The sequence below is a fragment of the Capra hircus genome, chromosome 9, assembly GCF_001704415.2.
Source record: "Capra hircus breed San Clemente chromosome 9, ASM170441v1, whole genome shotgun sequence".
Lineage (NCBI taxonomy): Eukaryota > Metazoa > Chordata > Mammalia > Artiodactyla > Bovidae > Capra > Capra hircus.
Window position 1 is genome coordinate 51068759 of NC_030816.1, and position 22884 is coordinate 51091642.

At 40.7% G+C, this 22884-nt stretch overlaps 1 protein-coding gene across 6 annotated transcripts in view; it reads left to right on the top strand.

Moving 5' to 3' along the window:
• SYNCRIP (synaptotagmin binding cytoplasmic RNA interacting protein) overlaps positions 802-22884 on the top strand; it is a 30890-nt gene continuing 8807 nt past the window's right edge. For 3 of the 6 annotated variants that reach the window (XM_018053171.1, XM_018053170.1, XM_018053167.1), the window contains exons 1-10: positions 1338-1856; positions 3241-3400; positions 4103-4221; positions 4328-4435; positions 7060-7173; positions 7273-7449; positions 16232-16367; positions 17353-17558; positions 20052-20201; positions 20515-20636. In XM_018053171.1, coding sequence (XP_017908660.1) covers positions 3253-3400; positions 4103-4221; positions 4328-4435; positions 7060-7173; positions 7273-7449; positions 16232-16367; positions 17353-17558; positions 20052-20201; positions 20515-20636 — 1280 coding nt within the window. In that variant the 5' untranslated portion in view covers positions 1338-1856; positions 3241-3252. Of the gene's footprint in view, positions 902-1303; positions 1857-3240; positions 3401-4102; positions 4222-4327; positions 4436-7059; positions 7174-7272; positions 7450-16231; positions 16368-17352; positions 17559-20051; positions 20202-20514; positions 20637-22884 lie in introns of those variants that run through there. The other 3 variants (XM_018053169.1, XM_018053172.1, XM_018053173.1) reach the window with 3 other exon arrangements.

Genomic DNA, 22884 nt, shown 5'->3' on the forward strand with positions numbered 1-22884 from the left:
ATTTAAAAATTTTTATACCTTCATCCAGGCACCAATGAGAATAATTTGACATATGATGTGTTTAAGCACTTTGAAGAGTAGTCATCTAACTTTCTCTTGCACCACTGATTTGTCGTCATAGAATAGTTTAGGGAACCAGTAAGCGCTTTAAACTAAGCTTGCTTTTTAATCAAAACGATACTATTCCTATTTTTCATTACAGCTTAAGTAAAATTAATATCCACATCGCGTCTGAAATTCAAATGTCTTTGTCTTATCTTTCTTGTACCTAGTACACGATTACAGAAGAAATGTCAGTTCAGTTTTTCGAAAAGAAACAGATACGTGCCTCACAGTTGCCCAAAGCACGCAGCTTTGTGCTGCATCAAGTTGCTCAAACTGTGCTGCGAGGAAGCCCGTAACTGCTTAAAAGGCCAGGGACTGAAAAGGAGTATTGCACAACTCTTCACCACCCAGCGGTTTCGCTTCCAAATCTGGCTTTCGTATCATCCCGAGGCGGGAGCAGCTCCTTGCTCCACTGGAGACAGCCGGTCCCCCTTCAAAAGCAGCCGGGGTTTCCTCGTCCCAGCCCCGGGCGCCCCTCCCTCCGCCCGAGGTTCCCGTGGAAGGGAAGCCACGCGGGCTGGGGCCCAGGAGTTCCCATTGTCCAGCAACGGAGACCCAGTCATCCCGGAGCGACTCCGGCACTCGGGTCCCTTCAGCCAGGTGGACCAAAGGTCCGCGGGTCTCCGCGCCGTTCCCCTCCCCCGCCGCTCCATTGTCTGCCTCGCCCCGCCCCGGGGGACACGTGCGCCTGCAGCCTCCCGAGCGAGGAGAGCGCGGGGCGGCGGCGGCGTGGACACCGCCTGGAACGGCTACGCGGCCGCGGCGCCGAGGGCGCGGGCCGGGCGCGCACGGACGGGTGGGTACTCTCAGGGCAGCTGCGGTCGCGTTCCGCGCCCCCCGCCCCGTTCCCGGCTGGCCCGGGACTGAACGGGGGGTGGGGCGAGCGGGAGCTCGATGGGGGTGGCGTGCGCGTGGTGCCGCGGTGGGGGTGGGGCGGGGCGGGGTGGGGAGATGCCTGTCTCCTGACAAAGGAGAACGAGTGGGACACGCTGAGCCGGCCCGTCCCGCCCCGCCCCGCCCCACCCGGAGGGGAGAGGGAGGGGGAGTGTCGGGAGGGGAAGGGGCGGGCCTTTCATTCACTTTTGGCCCCTCCGCCGCCGCCGGAGCGGAAGGGCGGGGTCTCGCGCCCTCCCGTGTGATGAGGAGCGAGGGTGGCGGGGAGCGAGGGTGGCGGGGAGTGGGGGCGGAACCCGCGGGCGCGCGTCCCGAGGCGTCGGCTACGTCGTCACGTCAGCGCGGGAGAGAGAAAGAGAGGAGCCGACTCGGCAGGGACTGGGGGACGGGGCCGAGAGAACGAGCGAGGGAGGGAGCGAGTGAGCAAGCGTGCATCTAGGAGGGGAAGGGCGGCCACTTGTGCCTGAGCGGCCGCGAACGACAGTACGAGCGGTGGGAGAAAGAAGCAGGGAGGGGAAGAAGAAGGGCCTAGGGAAGAGGGCTGACGGAGACTGGTGGTGGTGGGAGAAGGAGAAGGAGGAGCTGGAGGAGGGCAGGAGCTGAGAGAGTGAGTGAGAGAAGCGGACGCGCGAGGGAGGGGAGGGAAGGGAAGGGGGGTGTCACGCGGAGGCGCGCGCGCGCACCGGGAGCGCGCTCGGAGGCGAGTGGAACTGGATCGGGTTTGCTGCCAGCGGCGTGAGCTTCGGCCGCCATTTTACAACAGCTCCACTCGCGCCGGACACAGGGAGCAGCGAGCACGCGTTGCCCGCAACCGGATCTCCTCGGACAGGATTCCTCCGCCGCAGCCCAACGGGGAGGTAACGACCGCTGGGACCCGGGTCTGGGAAGGGAGCTCCGTGACATTGTGGAGTGAGCTGGGGGAGGGCGGTGCGGGGAGAAACCGGCTTTTCTGGAAAATGGATTCCAAGGGAGAGGGGAGCACGTTGACTGGGGCTGCTCAGGAGTAGGCCGCGGCCCGCGCCGTCACTTCCTCCTGCCCTCCATGTGCTGCCGCTGTTCGGGCTTTGTCTGCGGCGCTCCAGGGAGGAGGCGGCCCCGTGGCCCGCGCGGACGGCGAGCGGCGGCGGAGTTGGTGCTGTCGTGGCCGTCGCCGCGGCGCGGGAGTGGGCGGAGAGGAGCCGGTTCCGTCCCGCAGCCGCGCGGCGGGCTTGGGTGGTGATTGGGGTCTGGCGGGCATGGGGCAGTTCGCGGAACGCCCTCATGCCGCCGGCTTGCCGGCCCCGGCCCGCGGGTGGCACCGGCGGCCCGCGCCTCGCAGTCACTGCCAGGACCGGCCAGGGGTGGGGGCTTGTACCGTGCGCCACGGCGCACGTCTCGGCTGGGCGCGCGGGTGGCCGGGGGTCGCCGGCGCTCGGGGCAGAGAGAGAGCCATGTGTCACGGCCGAGACGGCGGCGCTGGGGGGCGGGGAGAGCCTGTGGCCTGGCGCCGCCGCGGCCTCGGTGTCGAGGGGCGAGGTTCTGCTGCTGCTGCTGCTGCTGCTGCTGCTGGCTGGGGGCTCCAGCCGCGGCTTTGGGTTGCTGTCGGGAGCTGGTGACGGTCGTCTTGGCCTGGGACTCGGTGGGTTGCCGTTGAAGGAAGTTGTAGGACATTTGAAGGCGCGGAGCACGTGTTTCTAATGGGTTCCCGGTGGCCGCGGCGGTGAGGCTGCCGCTCTGGGTGCGGAGTCGGGGGCGGGCTTTGGGGTGCGGGGGTGAAGGGTGGAGAAGCGGGGAGGTGGGAAGGTAGCTTGTATGAGCGCTTTGTTCTTCGCTGGCTGTTGTTACTGATCTTTAAGCGGCAGGCGGGAAAAGCGCGCACTTTGGGGGTTTACCTTTGAGAGGGAAAAGCCCAGCTTTGCTTGCTCCACACACACCTCATTCTCTGTACGGGCACAGTTGCATGTGGCACGCTGGCTTGTCCTCGTGCTGGTTGGGCTCCATTTGTAATGTGGTTTTTCCTAGGGAGTGTTAGCAGGTGAGTCAGGGGTGGTGCTAAGGAAAAACGTAGTGGATCCGTCCTTCGGTGCCCCGCGCTCCAAATCTGGCTTGTCAGGCGACAGTGACTTTAAAGTAAGGCCTGTTTAAAGGGATGTATAGGCTTTCTGGTGTAGAAATTGGTAGAGAAAGTCAAGATTGGGGCTCTCATATTGTTCTACCCTTTTTGAAGACCCTAGTTTAATTTTGCTTATTGCGTTTGAACAGATCTCTGGAAACATGGCTACAGAACATGTTAATGGAAATGGTACTGAAGAGCCCATGGATACTACTTCTGCAGTTATCCATTCAGAAAATTTTCAGACATTGCTTGATGCTGGTTTACCACAGAAAGTTGCTGAAAAACTAGATGAAATTTACGTTGCAGGTAAGAACTAACACTTGCAAAATTACATTATGAAATTTTTCTATTGGATTTCTGGCTTTGAACTAAAATAGCAACTTTTTGTGGTTTCCAAGAAGTGTGGGACCTGGAGTTTTGCCTTGTTGTGCTAGTAGGTTCTTGTGAACTAGAGGTTAAGGTGTGTAGAGGGAGGGAAGAAGGAAGGGTTAGGTGGTAAAGGCTGGATGGCCAGATGGTTAAGTATATGATGGTAGCAGGTAGCAACAGCTGTTGAATGTTGGGAGCAGGCTGTGTGACTTTTGGGGGTATTTTTATGGTAGGATTCTGGTTAAATAACTTGGTAATTGTAGACTTGTAGTCTGTCTGTCTCGGTGTTGCTGTTGCTTTTTTTAGTGGTATTTGAAATTGAGTGGAGGTTCCTGTGTCATGCTCGGTACTTTGTTGGTTGATTTTAGAATTTGTAAGCCTATGTATTTACCTTAGAAATACTCGGTGTTCAGAACTGCCTGACTTAGGATAAGATAAAAAAGTTGACTCATTATTTTAAGTATGGTTGAGAGGCCTTCTTTAGTTCATAATGGCTAAGGTATGTGTGTTTTTCATTATATAGATAAAGAGGAATGGAAGAATTTGTAGTTAGCACCTGCATTGGCAAACATGGTCTTTAAAAAAAAACTTTCTAAAAATATTAAAAGTTGACAACTAATTAAGTTTTTTCTTCTCCAGGGCTGGTGGCACATAGCGATTTAGATGAAAGAGCTATCGAAGCTTTAAAAGAATTCAATGAAGACGGCGCATTGGCAGTTCTTCAGCAGTTTAAAGACAGTGATCTCTCTCATGTTCAGGTAATGTTAATTTGGTGTGAGTGTTTAAAAAAAGTAGTTTTGACTTTTATTCAGTTAGGTATATTTAAGACTTACTCTTGAAAATAATTGGAAAATTCCTTCGCAGAACAAAAGTGCCTTTTTATGTGGAGTCATGAAGACTTATAGGCAGAGAGAAAAACAGGGGACCAAAGTTGCAGATTCTAGCAAAGGACCAGATGAAGCAAAAATTAAGGTATGTCTTTGAAAAGTTTCTTTTTTACTCCTTTCAGTTTTTAAAGTTTTTTGTTTGTTGTTTTGACTATTTTCTAGCTTGGGTAAATATTCCTTGAGTGTGAAATTATTCCTTGTGTGTGTGCTGTAATGTTGAGAGGTAATGACCATGAGATAATTTGTTAATGTTTCCTCATTACTATTTTTTGAAGTGTCCTGCCTTTAACAGTTTCTGTTTCTAAACAGCTTTGAAATTTTTCTTGTTATCCATGTATTCTTTCCTAAATCTGTGCTGTTGGTATTCTAAATAAAAGATTTAAAGGAATATAGTCACCATATTTTTCATATGAAACCTGCAAGTCTAGATTACCTGACAGTGGAACTAAAAGGGGGAGGGAATCAGCTCATCCCATACTGATGGAGAGTGTACATTTAGCAGTTGACTGCTTTCCTTAGGATTCTCAAGCCCCCACATTAAATGAGTTTAGTATTTTAACACTGCCTTCTTCCTCATTCATTAGTGTGGGTTTTTAAGGCTAATTTGTTCATTTCTAAAAGCAGCTTTTAATGAAAAAATTGTTTATTGTAGACATGTAAATGAAGAAACTGAGGCTGAGAGAAGTTGTTTTGTTTGCCATCACCCAAGTCACATAGTAGTAATGTCAACTAGCTTTTGATCTTTGTGTTTTTTACTTGTGTTGATTTTTTGGTTCATAGAAAATATGATGGTCATACTAGTTTTAATGTAGTATTTTTAACATAGTGTGCCCCTGGTCTTGAACCAAGGGTTCTAGTTTTAAGAAAATAAGTTTTTAGGAAGGGATGGGTGTCAGTTGTGTTTTAATGGTATAGGAAGAGGAAAGTATGGAGTTAGTAGTTAATGTATAAAATTGAGGCTTTCAAATGAGTGAATTGTATCTGAACTATAAATCTAGTTTTTCCAAAGAAATGGAATATATAGTTGTTACCCATTGTAATTAAATCAGTTGTAAGTAAATCTACATTGAAAGTTATTAAAATTTTATAAAAAGTTGGAAATTTAGTTTGTGAAACATTCATTTCTGTCTTTGGAAGGGAGTGGCGTAAAGCTTCAGTGTGACTTAAATTGTGGCAAGAAATCAGACATTTTTATAGACTTTTTCAGAGAGAATAAGTGTTTCCTTTTGTTTTTAGGGATTGACATAAAACAGATAAACTATTTGGGTCATATAAGCATTAAAGTAAAAGAAGCACAGGGATTGCATATGGGGAAAAGGGAAGATGAACCATTTAATTAGTTTATGTGATAGTAAGAGGTTTGAGTTTATTTTTGTTACTAACCCAATATTGCATTGTTAAGCAAATATATTTGGGTATAGTAGAAAAAGACTACTCAAAACGTGTACCAGCTTGTGGACTTTTTTGTTAAGAGAGTTGAGGAATAGAGTTCTTATCAATTACAATATCTTTCCATAACTATTTAATGTTCTTTGGGTAGAAATAAGGGCTTCCCCGTTGGCTAAGAAGGTGAAGTGTGTGCCTGCAGTGTGGGAGACCCAGGTTTGATCCCTGGGTTGAGAAGATCCCCTGGAGTAGGAAATGGCAACCCACTCCAGTACTCTTGCTTGGAAAATTCCATGAACGGAGGAGCTTTCTAGGCTACCTCCATGGGGTCGCAAAGAGTTGATAGAAATAAAATCTGTCTAGTCTTTTTCATTTAAGAACTAAAGTGCTCCTCCCCCCATCACTTGACAGCATTCTGATATGTTTTATCATGTGCTTGCTATTAGTTTATTTCAAAGTTTATCAGCTAATTATTAGATTCTTTTTATTTGGAAAACTAGTTTTGCGCGTTGTGGGTGAGATGGTGGAAAAGGAATAATCTTACTTTTTCCTTAGGCTAACAGTGGATGACTACTTTCTACTCTTCTGCTTATAATAAGAGATAAAAAGAATCTTTTTATGCTCTGAGTTAAATATAAGTTGTATAAATTTTAACAATTCACTTTTAGGGAGATAATGTGTAGAGATTATATCATGTTGCAGTTTCATAAAGTTTCCAAAAATCATTTTGGCTCTTTTTCTGAGTGATCCATGCTGTCCTGTGAAGCATGGTACTTGAATGTCAAATGAATAAGAGGTTATTTTTCCTGTATCTCCTCTTTAAGTTTGTGGATTTAGATGGAGGAGTGTAATTTGTAAAGGTTGGTGAAACTCGTAGAATGGCAGTAGGTACCTCGGAGTGTGGGTTACTGGGAAATTTGTTGGGTAAGAAAGCTAGGTTTGGAAGAGATAACTTATCTACCCCCTCCTTCAGGAGAGAATTTCAGCTTAATTATGCAGTCATTTTTTAGAAGGGCGGAATAGATATACCTTGCCTTGAGAGTTGTTGAATCAATATTTTGTGTTGTTCACTAAGCACTACTCAGTAATTGGAGACCAAAAAATAATTTGACCAGGATCCTGAAACTTTTATAAATTAGGGCATATTATGAATTACAAGCACACATTAAGAGAGTTCTAAAACAGACAACAAAAACCTGTTAGTAGGGAATATTGCCAACATAAATGGAAAGATTTGAACAAAATTGATGTTTTCATAACTGCTTGCTGCATGGGTGTGGTCTTATGAATGAAATATATTAATGACATTTTGAACTTTTTAAGGCACTCTTGGAAAGAACAGGCTACACACTCGATGTGACCACTGGACAGAGGAAGTATGGGGGACCGCCTCCAGATTCCGTTTATTCAGGTCAGCAGCCTTCTGTTGGCACTGAGGTAAAGAAACTAAAAACTTGTACCCTTTGTAGTAAATGTACATGTGTCTGGTTTCTTATAGAAATTTTCCATGGTTTTTATTGCATATTTAATTTACAGATATTTGTGGGGAAGATTCCAAGAGATCTGTTTGAGGATGAACTTGTTCCATTGTTTGAAAAAGCTGGACCTATATGGGATCTTCGTTTAATGATGGATCCACTAACAGGTCTCAATAGAGGTTATGCGTTTGTCACTTTTTGTACAAAAGAAGCAGCTCAGGAGGCTGTTAAACTGGTGAGTTTTTCAGTCTTCACGTTTGCTATTTTTAATTAAAGCCAGGCCTTTTCTTATTGTGTTAACTGAATGCTTTTGAAGTGCTGATTAGGCAGTCTTTCACATTTTCTATGTACACGTAATAGCAGTATCTTTTGCGGGTATAGTTGAACTGTCTGAGGACCTATAAGGTAGTGTGGTGGAGTTATAGTTACTGGTTCTTTGAAACATTTGGCTGAGTGATTTTTTTTTTAAAATTTTAGGAATTTTAAAAGGTGTAAGAAAGTAACTGTAATAGACAGAGCTCCTGTTGGGCCATATTTGGCTATCCCTTTTTAAGAAATGTTTCATGAAGACATTGCGATAATATTTTAGTTAATGAAATAAGTGATTTTATGGTGAATGGCAGTATTTGATTTAAAAATAGCAGATGTCAGGTGAGGACCTTGTTATTTTCCCAATTTAAAGAATTTTAGTATTTCAAGTTATGGCTTATATAACTCCTTCAAATTAGTTTTATTCTGTGACTCAAGTGGTTTCTACATTTTGTAGTTGAAGATGTCAAGTTAATTTCAATCCAAGAAATATATCAAAAAGTGCAGCTGGGGAGGAACTTTTGTAAATGGTTCACTATGGCAGACGTTTGTTTTGCACTGTCTGACTTACATGTTATATGGGTAATTCTAAGCAAACTTGAAATTCTTAGACTGATTATTCCTGAATTTTATTTTTTCTTTCCTCACCGTCATCTATATCACATTTTAAGGCAAGCCTTAAGGAGAAAAAGGAAACAAATACACTTGATTTAGCTTTCTATATAGCTTGCATCTCTCCATTGGGGTGTGTAATTGAGTATTGCAAGGTTGACATTAGAAAAGTATGCTACTTGGGAAGAATAGAGAATTCAGGATTTGGGGTATTTCTGTTTAAATCAAGGCTGGCTTTTCCCTTCTTTCCAAGGATGCTGTTACAGAAGGGAGAGTGTATAGCTCTCTAGTGTTCCATTCAGTGGTAACTGTGAACTGTCAAGGTTTTAGTTTAAACAGTTCAAGTAAAATTGAGGACTTTTTAGGGTTCTGGAAAGATAAACTGTAGAAATCATCCAGCTGAATCTAAAAGAACATTTTGCCAGATAGTAATAAAGTAGCGGCAAGTTTTAATGTGGAAATGTAGAGTGATTGAGAAGGCAATGAGCTATCTTATCTCACTACAAAAAGCTCTTGTAGACTTTAATGATGTCAGACCCAGTTTATTTACTAGATACTACATAAAGCTTAGTTTTGTTTAGTGGTGTGATTACTTAGTGTTACAAGTAATGATACATGTATTTATTAATTTTTTAATAGGAATTATTAAACCAATACTTGACTAAATTTTTGCTGCCAAAAGACACCAATTATGGTAGGTCCTCACTAGAGTATTTCTAGGTGATGTTCAGAATCTTTATAGTAAAGAAACATAGTTAGAAGAAGATACATAATCCAGTCCTAACATGACAACTTTGATTGCCAATAAATACACGTGAAATATGTTTCAGTTTGGGCGGTTGCCTTGGCTTAACATAATATAGTCCAAAATTGCATTGCTGTAGGCTTAGAGTAGTCTTAATAACATAGTTAAGTTTTTGACTGTAACGCAGAAATTTCGAGATAGCCAAACAGCTATTTTGATTGGTCTAGGAACAGTTCTTAAACAAATGTTTTTACATTTTTTTTCTGGGTTTGAATTTGAGTCCTTATCTGGGGGAATAATTACTTTTTGCTCTCTAATCAATAGGAGGCTCTGCATTTTAGTGTCTTTTCAAAGATAGTCTTAGTAGTAGGATGAATTGGATGTATTCTTATGGCTTTTTCTGAAAAGATGTTTTACCATAGGTAGGATTATGGTTTTAGAATTGGGAGACTTGCCTTAGTACAACAGTAAAAGAAAGGACTAGGCTTTTGAGGAAATGAAACATTCTAGAGAAATAAAAAACTGAAGTTGATTTGGACGTTTTATGTTATCTTGTTTTGATTCCTGGATATGAGTTACACCCCAAATGTATTTTTTAAGGGACCATATTTTGAAGACTGTACCTAGTTGTGTCATATCACAAGTCTACTTGAGTTACAGCTTTATCAAAGAAATTTTAATGTAAGATAGTTGAACTGTTCTAGTTGTACATAATCAAGAGTTGAGAAAATGTCTTTTTTAGATTATAGATTAGACAAGATTAAAGCAGCATCACTTTTTGTTTTCCTATACTTTGAGTATCTTGAGAAATACCTTAGATTGAGATAGTTTATATATTTGGTCTTATTTTTTGATACATATAATTCAGCAGTGACTTCTAATAAAAAATGTAGATTTTAAATTTGCATCTGAATTACTTGTAGAAATGGGTTGATGTTAACAGCTGAAGAGACATGAAGTTAAAAAGCAACTGCAAACTTCTTAGTCACCCTGTTTTCAGCTAACATTTGCCTTGTATTTGGGGGAATAAGAAAATGTATCTCTAAATGATGATAGTCTAGCTGCGGAAGCAAGATCTAAATTTGTGGGAAGGTGTTTAATAGCTGCCACTTGTTGCTTGTTAAGGCGCAGGAGCTGTGCTCTGTGCCACATTATTACTTTTAAATACCACTGCAAAAAAAAAACAAACCACTGCAACCCATTCCTCAAGGTAAGTGAAATACCTTCTTTCTACAGTGAATAAATAGACTGGGTGGATTGCCCAAGGCCATGCAGGTTTAGTTTATTTAGCATGTTCATACTGTTAACTGGACATAACAGTTTAAACCAGCAATATATGTTAGGTTGCCAGTGAGCCCGATTCTTTGTGTAGTGGTTTAGGTGGTCTTAAAAGGTGTTGAGTGTGAGTCTTCTCTGCTGCCAAATTTATTTCTGGCATCTAACCAGTTTGTACCATCTTCCTGCTAACACCCTAGTCTAAGGTACCATTTGAAGAGTCCTAGCTAGTCTCATTGCTTTCCGTTGCCCCTTTACAGTCTTATTATTTAGCCATGTAGGTTAGATCGCAGCATTCCCATCCTGAGAATAATGGCTTCTAAACAAGGCTCTATCTGATAAAGTTTCTGCTTAACCTCTCTCCTTCTCTTCTTTATTACTGTTCCATCCATACTCTGCCTTTTTTGTCCTCCTCCAAAGGTATGACCATTTCCAACTCAAGGTTGCCTTCTGTGCTTTCCATCACTTCTTCCAGTTAGCCCAGCTGCTACCTACTTATCGATCAGATTTTCTTAGAGGGCCTTTCTAATAAAGGCTTCCTACCCAGTTGCCCCATGACAGTGTACTGAACATGATTAAAAAAAATAATACTTGATGTACTTAAAATTATTTCTTGACTTTGTAAGATTATTTGCATCACTCTTCCCTTCAGAGAATTTACTCTTCTTCTGCATCCCTGACATTCAGAACAGTGCCACTGTAGAATAGGTACTGGATAAATAACTTGACCGGCTGACCAGTGCTGTCTTATTGAAAGATTTTCTAGCTTTCATTTGCAATTACTCTCTGCTACCATCAGCCCTAGGGATTAACATAGATTCATGGGGAGGGTGACACTTTGTCCTCTGTAGCATTTGGTGTTGTAACAAAGTCCAAGAGGAACGCAGGCAGGTGTGTATGTGTATTTGTATGTGTGCTTCTGGCGTTGGAGCCCAAGGCAACTGGCTTTGCAAGTGCCCATTATGGTCCATTACAGTGGAAGTGTCTTACTGAAAAAACTTCTTGCGAAGACTGGAATACTGACCTATATTTACATGTTAAGATTTGTGACTTTAATAGCCACTGATGGTTTATTCACCACAGTGGTTGTATACATCAGTGTACAACCACTTCGATGAATGCAGCTGACAAGAAACGTCCACAAAGTATTTTAAGTAGCAATTAGCAAATGTTTACTGTGAGTAACATGAAAACTTTTACTATGAGCGTACAAGTAGTTTGATCCAGTTCTTGACTTTGGGGTTTCTGCAACATTAGAGGCTAACTACAGTTAATTAAAGTGGAAGCTGGTGGGTCACAGGGTAAAGGAAGGATGAAGGGATAGATTGCTTTGAGTTGGGGTTGTTAGAGAAGGCTTTGTCCTAAAGAGGTTTGAGTAGGGAGGGAAGTGAAGGAAATAGATGAATTGAGTTGAAGCAGTGTTTTGTGGGAAGAAAGATGAAACTTGTTAAAGTGAATGCTAAAAGGCAGTAGTCATTGACTACTGGACTGAGTTGCATGGTGCCATTGAAGGTTTGAGTGTTAGTGTAGGTTGCATAATGTAAATATGTTATAGATGGTATTTCTTTTTTCCTTATCAGTGATTTGAATGAGGGTATAGTTGGACTGGTTGACTTGAATTTGCATGTGGTGATAAATGCCATGGGGGATGACAAAATAAGGATCTGAAAAGATTTTGATAGCCTGGGACAGTAGTTTATATCAGAAGGGTGGAATTGAGTGGGGTTGAAAGTCAGGTCCTATACACAACTTACTCATAAGCAAACTGTAGTGTGTCAGTAGTGTGGTATGATTGCCAAATAAGCTGAGATAATCTTGGACTGCGTGTTACAGAAGCCAGTGTTTAGAAGTGTTAGAATAGTCTCCAGCTTACTCTAGACTCTTCATTCTTAGCCTGCATTTGTATTGTGTTATGAATGTCACTATTTTGTGACACTCCTGGAGGCACTTTCAATTTCAGAGAAGGAATGATTAGCCAAGCAAAGAGGACTGAGTCGTAAGCATTGTGTGTAGGTATGTGAAGTGCCTCATTTGGAGGAGGAAATAGATTCATTGGAGAATTTTTAGGGAAGTAGGTTTGACTCAGTGTAAAGCAGACTTAAGTGGATAGGCTTGGGAGGCAGCCGTTTTGCTGCTATAAGGAGCGTTAGGACTGAGCAACTACTTCTGGATCAGATTCCAAATCTGAGGTTGCTGAGTTTCTGGGGATTTGTTGACTGATTGGCTATGAGGCAAGGAAAGAGTGACTTGGTGTTTTTGAGCCTGGGTGATGGGAATGTTCCAGGCTGTACAACTCATTTTGGTGTTCTGAAATACTGAAGCTATATTGGTTCATCGTTGTTTTATTTGATTACCTCACTGTGCTACTGGATCTGAAAGCTAGATTTCTAAAACTTGTTCATTTCAGTGCCAATTTTCCTAGAGTTTGGAGAAGACCACATTTTTTTGTTTATCTTGATACCATCATATAGTCCTGATTACTTAACCCTTGAGACTAAGGGTTTATCAGCATTAAATTAGAATCTCTAGTAAGCATCAGAACAGTTGTTTGTAATGCCTTTCTACCATCTCAGTCACTGTTACCTGTAACAGATGTAAAATTTAATTTTGACTTTAAGATGATAGATTGGCCTTAAAAATGCTAGAGTAAGGAAAGTTAATTCAAATATACATGTAAAAGTGCATGCTTAATCTGTAGATGCGGATACTGCTTTGAAAATGTTTGCTTTTGCTTTATTTGGACAATATGCCCAGAGAATCTTTTTTCCTTTAATGACTTCACTGGAGAGCCAGTTTACTCTCTATGGGTCAGTTAAAAATGTCTCCATTTTTTAAATTAAAAAAATGTGGATGAAGAGTTACAGTTTTCTTTGTAAATCCTGCTAAATATTCATAGCTTCCTATTGGTCAGACCGAATGAATGAATGCTAAGTTGCTTCAGTCGTGTCTGGCTCTTTGCAACCCCATGGGCTGTAGCCCACCAGGCTCCTCTGTGCATGGAATTCTCCAGGCAAGAATACTGGAGTGGGTTTCCATTTCCTTCTCTGGGGGAATCTTCCCCACCCATGGATCAAACCTGTGTCTTTTACATCTCCTGCACTGTCAGGCAGGTTCTTTACCTCTGATGTTACCCGGGAACCCACCAGGTCTGACTTGTTCAGACTGCTGCTGCTAAGTCGCGTCAGTCGTGTCCGACTCTGTGTGACCCCATAGACGGCAGCCCACCAGGCTCCTCTGTCCCTGGGATTCTCCAGGCAAGAACACTGGAGTGGGTTGCCATTTCTTTCTCCAATGCGTGAAAGTGAAGTCGCTCAGTCGTGTCTGACTCTTAGCGACCCCATGGACTGTAGCCTACCAGGCTCTTCCATCCGTGGTATTCTCCAGGCAAGAGTACTGGAGTCGGGTGCCATTGCCTTCTCCAGACTACTGTCATTTTAAATACCTTCTACCTACCCTACCTTGATTAACCAGAGGAGGGCTAGTGAGGATAGGTTAGAAGGGAAGAAACTTTGCTTATATAGAAAATAATGGCAACAGTTATCACCATTTTGAAGCAGCATTGTTAAGTACATAGCCCCTGGTCTTAGAATATTTGGAAAACAAAAATACAGAAAAGGGAAAGTGATACCAAATTCTGTCATCTTCAAAGTAACTCCTCTTTCTCTCTTTTCCTTTTAAAACTTTGCATTCCATTCCATTCCCCTCCCCCCCCCCCCGATTTTAGTATTTTTTTTTTTGGTCAACTTCTGGAATTACAGACTAAATGACCAAATTAAAAGTCATTGATTTGTTGCTAAGGCTGGCTGTTTAATGCTTACTTGTAAAAATCTAGGGAATGTACATGTCTTAAATAGTTTATTGTGTTCTTAGATTAACTTACTTGTGTGGTGGGATATTGTAGTCTCATTGTCCATAATCCCATGCAATGATGGATTCAACCATAGGTCTACTATCTGCAGATAACTGCATATTTCTACTTTTAAGAGGTGTTTGGTCTAAATACAAATAGTATGGGAAAACAAAGTCCAGGGCGGTGTTTCTTAACCTCGGCACTATTTTAGACTAGATAGCTATTATGCTGGGCTATTTTGTGAATTATAGGATGTTTGGTAACATATCTTGACTTCTTCTTACCCACTAAGTACTAACAGCAAGTCCCACCTCTAGTTGGCCAAAATCTGCCTGTTTATAGTCGGTAAGTCGTGTCCAACTGTTTTTGTGATCCCATGGACTGTAGCCCACCAGGCTTCTCTGTCCATGGGATTTCCCAGGCAAGAAGACTGGAGTGGGTTGCCATTTTCTTCTCCAGGGTATGGAACCTGCCTCTTCTGCAATGGCAGGCGGATTCTTCACTGTTAAGCCACTAGGTCTAGTTGACCAAAATCTTTCTAGACATTGTCAAATGTGCCTCCTCCCTCCCTGGGCAAAATCTACACCTGTTGAGAACTACTGATCTGTGTTAACAAGAAGGGTGTTTTTATTGATCCTTATAGAATTTAGAGATTGCAAAGTATTTAGTTGAGCTCAAATATACCGGTATGCAGAAGAGATTTCGATGGTGAAGTTTCAGGGAAAGCATTATATTCAGAGGCGTAGCAGTATTAAGAACTGACATCATTAACCAAGATTACAAGTGTGGAGAAAGGGAAGAAGTGGGAGGAATTTTAGGATGGACTTACTAATGTCCAGCTATTTGAACTTTGTTTTGCTGATGGGATATTTTTTTTCCCAATAGGCAAAATTGTGATTAAAAAAAAAAAATGTCTCTGGCATAAGTGTAAAGAATAGAGGTAATCTTGGGATCATGATGACCAGTCAGTCAGTTCAGTCGCCCACTCTTTGCGACCCCATGGACTGCAGCACAGCAGGCTTCCCTGTCCATCATCAACTCCCGGAGCCTATTCAAACTCACGTTTATCGAGTCGGTGATGCCATCCAACCATCTCATACTCTGTTGTCTCCTTCTCCTCCTGCCTTCACTCTTTCCCAGCATCAGGGTCTTTTCCAGTGAGTCAGCTCTTCGTATTAGGTGGCCAGAGTATTGGAGTTTCAGCTTCAACACCAGTGAATGTTCAGGACTGATTTCCTTTAGGATTGACTGCTTTGATCTCCTTGCAGTCCAAGGGACTCTCAAGAGTCTTTTCCAACACCACAGTTCAAAATGATGACCAGAGATTTGGCCAAGTGTGAACTGAGTCATTGGGGGTAAAAACTACAAAACTGTTGTGAACTGGAGGGAAAGATGTTTGAACTTCATGTTTAATTTTGAATACCTGGAGATAATGGAGAAAGGGACAGTGAGGAATCAATTTTCTGACTTAGCTGTATTTCCTTCACTCATATCTTATGTACCTGTTGCACAAGAATCAGAATAACAGGGATAGGAGCTTTTTGGGTTTTGCCTCTGTGGTTTTGTTGCCTTTTATGATTTAGGGTTACTTGAAGATTATTTACATTTTACTATAGTTTTATAGTTGTTTCTATACTTATACCATAATCTACTTGTCTTTGTCCAATTTTATCAAAGGCTTGATGAAAATGAAATGGGGGGGAAATGTAGAGCCAGATTCAGAATAGTGAGGTTCTCCTTTTAGACTTAAGGATTTGAAGCTGAAGAATCATTATTGTAACTTTTTATGAGTGGTTAGGGGAGATGGAAAAATAAGATTGAAGTGCTGATTAACAAAAAGGCAGAAAGCTTGTTGACAATTTGAATCCATTTTCCTTACATGGAAAGAGTTAGCGGGATGCTTTTAAGTAGAAAACAAAGTATTGTGTAATCAGTAATTTGGAATTTAAGCCGCTTACAGATTTGATTCTTATCAGATTTGCTAAATTTCAAGGACTTGACAATTTTTGGTTTAGTTCATAAACGTGATCAATGTTTTGTTGTTACAGTCTTCCTATGTCTCAGATTATAATTTTTTAAAGGATACTTGATAAACTTAAGTGTTGAGTTCTTAGTTTGTTAAAAGGTCTTGCTTTTGTGTATGGGATTTGTGTGTCTTTCTGTAATAAGCACCTGTCATAGGATATTTTAAGTATTTTTAAAACGGTACACTTTTCCCCCTTTCAGTATAATAATCACGAAATTCGTTCTGGAAAACACATTGGTGTCTGCATCTCGGTTGCCAACAACAGGCTTTTTGTGGGCTCTATTCCTAAGAGTAAAACCAAGGAACAGATTCTTGAAGAATTTAGCAAAGTAACAGGTAAGTTGGATTTATTTGGAAGGAGGTGCAAGTTGTAATGCTTAAGGTAATTGCATACTTCTACTTGCCAAGCACTGTTTTAAGCACTACATTTATTGACTCATTGTATTTTTTCTGTAGCCATATAAGATAGGTATCTGCATATTTCAGACATGGAATCAGAAGGTTTTGGGAAGTAACTTGCTGAATGTTAGATGGTAGGGAATATGTCTGGGATTTGAACTCAATCTGCACAATCATTGTTGTGCTTCCTATTTTGGAAGATTGTATTTCTTTGTGTGTTTTTATGCATGTTGAGGTGCTGGTTGACATTCTTAGTAAAAATATTTGGTAGGTAATGACTTGAATTTCCAAATTATAGGAATAGTGAGTACTCTTGCTATAAGCAGAGTCTACATTGTCTTTGAATTTAAGTTTCCAAGTGACAGGCTTTTATAAGAAAACAATTTTATCTGCCTAGAATATATTTAGCAAATTATCAGCCTGTTACCAGTTTCCAGGATCATTTGAAATTTTTATACAATACTAAGATAGTTTATTTCATTTGACATAAACATATGGATATCTGAGGCCAGGAGAGTGCCATTAAAAATTAGGTTTTACATTTCTGGTTTTCCTAAAACAGTTTTGTAAAGATTTCATGCCTCTCTGTTGTCTAATTAATGGAAGCAGAATAGTCCTCAGGTCTAAGTAAAAAGGGTACCTTTTTTTTTTTAATGGAGATTTTTGCGTTAGGAATACTTGGGAAAGTGTGGATGAGGTAAATTATCTGGACCAGTGTTTTTGAGCTGGACAGAATTTTGAGTATTTTTAAAAATATATATTAAAAATATTTTAATATATCTGGACCAATATTTTCAGTATATTATCTCTTGTAAAGATAAGAGATTAGTGTTCATTTTGATATTTAAGTATAATATTAGCAAAAAAATCTTTTGGTCTGCTTATTTTATCTAATTTCCCTGGAATGGTTGCTTCCTTTCAGAGGGTCTTACAGACGTCATTTTATACCACCAACCAGACGACAAGAAAAAAAACAGAGGCTTTTGTTTTCTTGAATATGAAGATCACAAAACAGCTGCCCAGGCAAGACGTAGGTTAATGAGTGGTAAAGTCAAGGTCTGGGGAAATGTTGGAACTGTTGAATGGGCTGATCCTATAGAAGATCCTGATCCTGAGGTTATGGCAAAGGTAATGACAGTTGGGTTAAGATTTTCTTTTTGTGGTGTTGGTGGGAGCAGCAGAAGGCTTTAGAGAGTGGAGGAAAACTTTGTGTGCTTTTTTAAACTGTGCTTTGAAAGCGAGAGAAGTGTTCTGTGTTAAAGGCCACACACCAGAAATAAATAACAAGTGCATGGAGGGTGAATTTAGAAATTATTCATGGACCCTCAGCGATAGTTGTGTAGCATCATTAGTCTCATGAAGTAGTTAGCCTACATGCTGAGGAGATGACTGACTTTGATTTTTGTGTGGATTCAAAAAGCAATTGCTGTAAGTTTTTGAGAATGGTGCCATTTGATTACATGGTTTTTATGTTAAAAGTTCTACTCCTAAAAATAGTGAACTGTTCTGGCCTCAGCAGAGCTGCTGCAGTTACAAGGTTTAGCTATTATTAGGTATCCTGCTTCAGCAGTCAGTTGAGACATCTATGAGAACAAATATCTCTTGAGTCAACACTTCACCACTTTACCAGTGCAGTGCACAGTTAAGTTACTCCACCCTTTGTCTTTTTAAGAATCCTCTTTAATGGTGATAGGCCAGCAAATAGAGTGAGTTCACTTAAATAAGGAAAGGAGTGCGAGGTATCAGTTGTGAATATTAAATAGTAAATATTCTTGAGGACAGAGATATTTAGGATTCATTCTTTTTTTCTTTGGCTTATTAAGCTTTCATTAGCCCTCTAGATTAAGAAATTCAGATGCTACTTCAGGTATTTTAGGAGGAAGTGATATTTTTTAGCCAAGATCTTTCAGGATTGGAAGAATTTATCTTAATGCTGTGAATATTCTTCTCTATGAAGGGTTTCAGTTAGTTTTGACTTGATTTGTTAAGTTCAGCTGCTTTTTAAGATGGCATAGTATTCACGTTTGGAGAAGGAAATGACACCCCACTCCAGTATTCTTGCCTGGAAAATCTCATGGATGGAGGAAACTGGTAGGCTACAGTCCATGGGGTCTTGAAGAGTTGGGGTCATGACTGAGTGACTTCACTTTCACTTTTCACTTTCATGCATTGGAGAAGGACGTGGCAACCCACTCCAGTGTTCTTGCCTGGAGAATCCCAGGGATGGGGGAGCCTGGTGGCCTGCCATCTATGGGGTCGCACAGGGTTGGACACGGCTGAAGCAACTTAGCAGGAGCAGTATTCACACTATTAGGAAATCACCACCTCCATTTTGATTGTAAAATAATAACTAACGGAAAGTACTAGGACTTGCCTTGTGGCTCATCTGGTAAAGAATCTGCCTGCAATGCAGGAGACCCCGGTTCAATCCCTGGGTTGAGAAGATCTCCTGGAGAAGGAAAAGGCTACCCACTCCAGTATTCCGGCCTAGAGAATTCCCTGGGGTCACAAAGAGTCGAACACGACTGAGCGACTCTCACTTCACTTCAGGAAATACTGTGCATAGCGTGTTTTGTTTTTTGAGCAACAAGTACAGTGGCTTCCCACGCACACCTGCCACCATACTTGCACAGCCTCCCCCACTATCAGTATCCTTGCTAGAGTGGTACGTTGTTGTAAGCAGTGATCTAAACTAAAAGGTTTATAATTCAGTCTTTCCATTAGGGTTCACTTCTGGTGTTCCGCATACATTGACAAATGTATGTCTTGTGTCCATCATCATAGTCTCATACAGAATATTTTTATTGCCTTAAGAATTCTCCACGGTTGCCTCTTCATCTCTTCTTCTTCATTCCTGGCAAATATTGCTGTTTTTACTATCTCCATAGCTTTGTCCTTTTCCAAATGTCACATATATAGTTGGAATCATATAGTATGTAACCATTTAAGATACCTTCTTTTATTCCATGTCTTTTTATGGCTTGATGGCTCATTTCTTGTTTAGTACTAAGTAATATTCCATTGTTTGAATGAACTGCAGTTTATCCAATCACCTACTGAAGGACAGCTTTGTTACTTCTAAGTTTTGCAATTATGAATTAAGGTGTACTAAGCATCCATATGCAGGTTTTTGTGTGGACATGTTTTCACCTCTTTTGAGTAAGTATCAAGGAGTGTGATTAGTGGATCATATGGTACAAAAGTAAGTTTAGTTTCGTAAGGAGCTGCCAAAATTGTGTAATTTTGCATTCTAATACGGTGAATATGTTGTTCAACGTTCTCAACAGCATTCGATGGTGTTAGTGTTTCGTATTTTGGCCGGTCATTCTAATAGTTTGTAATGATATCTCACTTTTAATTTGCAATTCCCTAATGACATGTGATACTGAGCATCTCTTCTTATGCTTAGTCACCATCTGTGTATCTTTGAGGTATCTGTTTAGAATTTTGCCCATTAAATTCAGTAGCTCCTTAATGTTTGCCCAAATGAGTTGAAAATTTAGTCTAGTTTGTATTTCTAATGGATTGTGACCAAAGTTAAGTTTGCAGGGTTGGGGTGGTGGCATCTTGGAAATTTAATTGTTTGGAAGTATATAGAAGCTTTTGTTTCTTAAATTTCAGGTAAAAGTGCTGTTTGTACGCAACCTGGCTAATACTGTAACAGAAGAGATTTTAGAAAAGGCATTTAGTCAGTTTGGGAAACTGGAACGAGTGAAGAAATTAAAAGATTATGCTTTCATTCATTTTGATGAACGAGATGGTGCTGTCAAGGTAAATGACTGGGGGAATAATCATAGGTATCTAATTAATGGCTAATGATTTTTAGTTATCCTAAAATCAGGTTTTAGAAACTTGAAGGAAACTCAGGTCGTGTAATCTGCTCAAGCTAACCTTTATTGGCCTTGGGAGATTGCCTCACTAAACTAAGTCAAAAATATTCATTAAAGAGCTGGCTTTTTAAATCAAAGAATCCTGTTTTGTCTCATCCTCCTGAGGTTAATGATAAATGATTTTTCTTTTTAACTTTAAATGAATCACAATTGTGAAAGGTCTCTTGTATTCATCAGTACCTGATTTTTTTAAGGCTATGGAAGAAATGAATGGCAAAGACTTGGAGGGGGAAAATATTGAAATTGTTTTTGCTAAGCCACCAGATCAGAAAAGGAAAGAAAGAAAAGCTCAGAGGCAAGCTGCAAAGAATCAAATGTAAGTGAAAGTTGTACAGATTTTAATATTGATTAACTAGTGAATAACAAATGTTCCTCAAACCTGTTTAAAACAAATCCATAGCATGCTTTTTACCTTTTAAAGAAGACTTGAAGTTTGACTTGAAAGCTTTGAGTCAAAGATAAATGCCAAGAATCTAAAGAAATATTTATTGAGTTCTTGCCATTGCATAGAAGTGAAAAATCAATCTGGGATATTCTTTATTATATTTTATAGAATGTACTCCTGAATATCTGTGTTAAATATTAACAATCCCAAAGTCTTGACAGAATATTTAGTTAAATGGTGGATTTTTTTCTCTGAGGAAGAAGTACAAATTGCCAATTAAGATTCTGCTTCCCTTGTACCAAAAAGAGAGTTCTTTACCAATACATAGTGTCCATTACTGGCATCTGAAGCATTTCATATACTAAGCGTGGGTTTTGAAAAACAAAATGAGTGTATAGTTAATAAAATAACCAAATAGCATAATAATGAGGTCAAATAGCATAATATTGAGGTAAGAAAACAAATATGTAAATGCATTGTATAAATTGAATCTTTTAAGGATATCTGCTTATTAAGACAGTAAAGGAAACTTTTAGCTAGGTAAGAATGAAGTTTGCAGTATAAAAAAAAATTGGTAATTGATTTCTAAGGAGGAAGAGGGGTAATCATTGTTTTATGGCAAGAACAGTAATCACTGAACTTAACTATATCTCAGGTCAGTTTTCTGTCTATTGCCCTTGTAGGGGAAACTTCTGTTTCATAATCAAGGAAGCATTCAAATTTTAGTTTCTGTAGTTGGCAAGTTCTGAGCCTCAGTTTCTTTAATTTTAAAAGGGGAACAGATTAAATTATGTATGATGTCTTGTACTATGAATATCCAGGTAATCTCTCTGTACTTGCCCTAGGACTAAAGAAACGTGCTTTTATAGGGCTGGTGGTAGTATAAAAAAGATTTCTAATTAAGATCTAGGTTTTGAAGGAGTTAATGCTCCATCTAAAATCCCTGAGTATACTCTATGCAGTGAAAATAACTTTATCATGTCTCTTTCACAAGACAATTAAATGGTTATGGTTTTTTAATGCAGCGGCAGAATGTAAGTATAGGAGATTACATTGGGTAAGTGATTAGAGCAGTTATAGCTCTGACTTGATAGATGAAGGGTGATGCTAAATTGCAGGTGGAAAGTGTTTCAGTATATCTGTTACTATTTGAAAAGAAAAGCCAAAGGGATGACTGCATGTGATGCTTGCACTTTACCTCAAGGCAGTCTTTCACTGATTTTTATTTTTTTAAAGAACAAATGTAAAAAAAAAAACTACAGCACACATCTCTACTTAACTCCTCATTACGTCCCTGTGAGTTGAGTACTCTGTCTCCCAGTTTGAAATGAGGAAACTGAGGCACAGAGGTCAACTTCCCAAGGTCAGTCGCACAGCTAGTAAGTAGTGGAGTTGGATTAAAACCAAGGCAGTCTGGTTCCCAGGGTTTTCACTTTTTATTCACTGTACCAGTTTCCTCAATCTGTACAATTATTGACATTTTCTGCTGGTTGGGTTTTTGTTCTGGGGCCTGTTCTGTGCATTATAGAATGTTTAGCAGCATCTTCTACTAGGTATCAATAGCATCCCCCTTTCCCCACTTCCAAGTAATAACAGCTAAAATTGTCTTTAGACATTACCAAATGTCCCCTGGGGCAGGGAGAGTACCTTGAGAAACACTGAATAGTGGGCATCGTATTTAGAGGCAGAAAAAGATTTAAGACAGTAGGCACAGCACAACAGAATGGTCTTAGAACTTAGTGAACAGAGGAGCATTTTTTAAATCTGTCAGTTGTAACAGAGGCTTTATAATTCTGCGTATAAAATAATGAGTTGAATATAAACAGACACAAGTAAATTCTCATAAGGAAGGATTGTTTTTACATATTCCATGAAATTATCATGTGGTTCAAATAAAATGATTGTTTTCTAAAGTGTTAAGAACTGTGTAAAATGTGTAAGAACTATGTAAAATGCGTTGTTCAGTACTATTCAGTTCAGTGGCTCAGTCGTGTCTGACTCTTTGCGACCCCATGAATCTCAGCACACCAGGCCTCCCTGCCCATCACCAGATCCCACAGTTCACTCAGACTCACATCCATCGAGTCTGTGATGCCATCCAGCCATCTCATCTTCTGTTGCCCCCTTCTCCTCCTGCCCCAAATCCCTCCCAGCATCAGAGTCTTTTCCAATGAGTCAA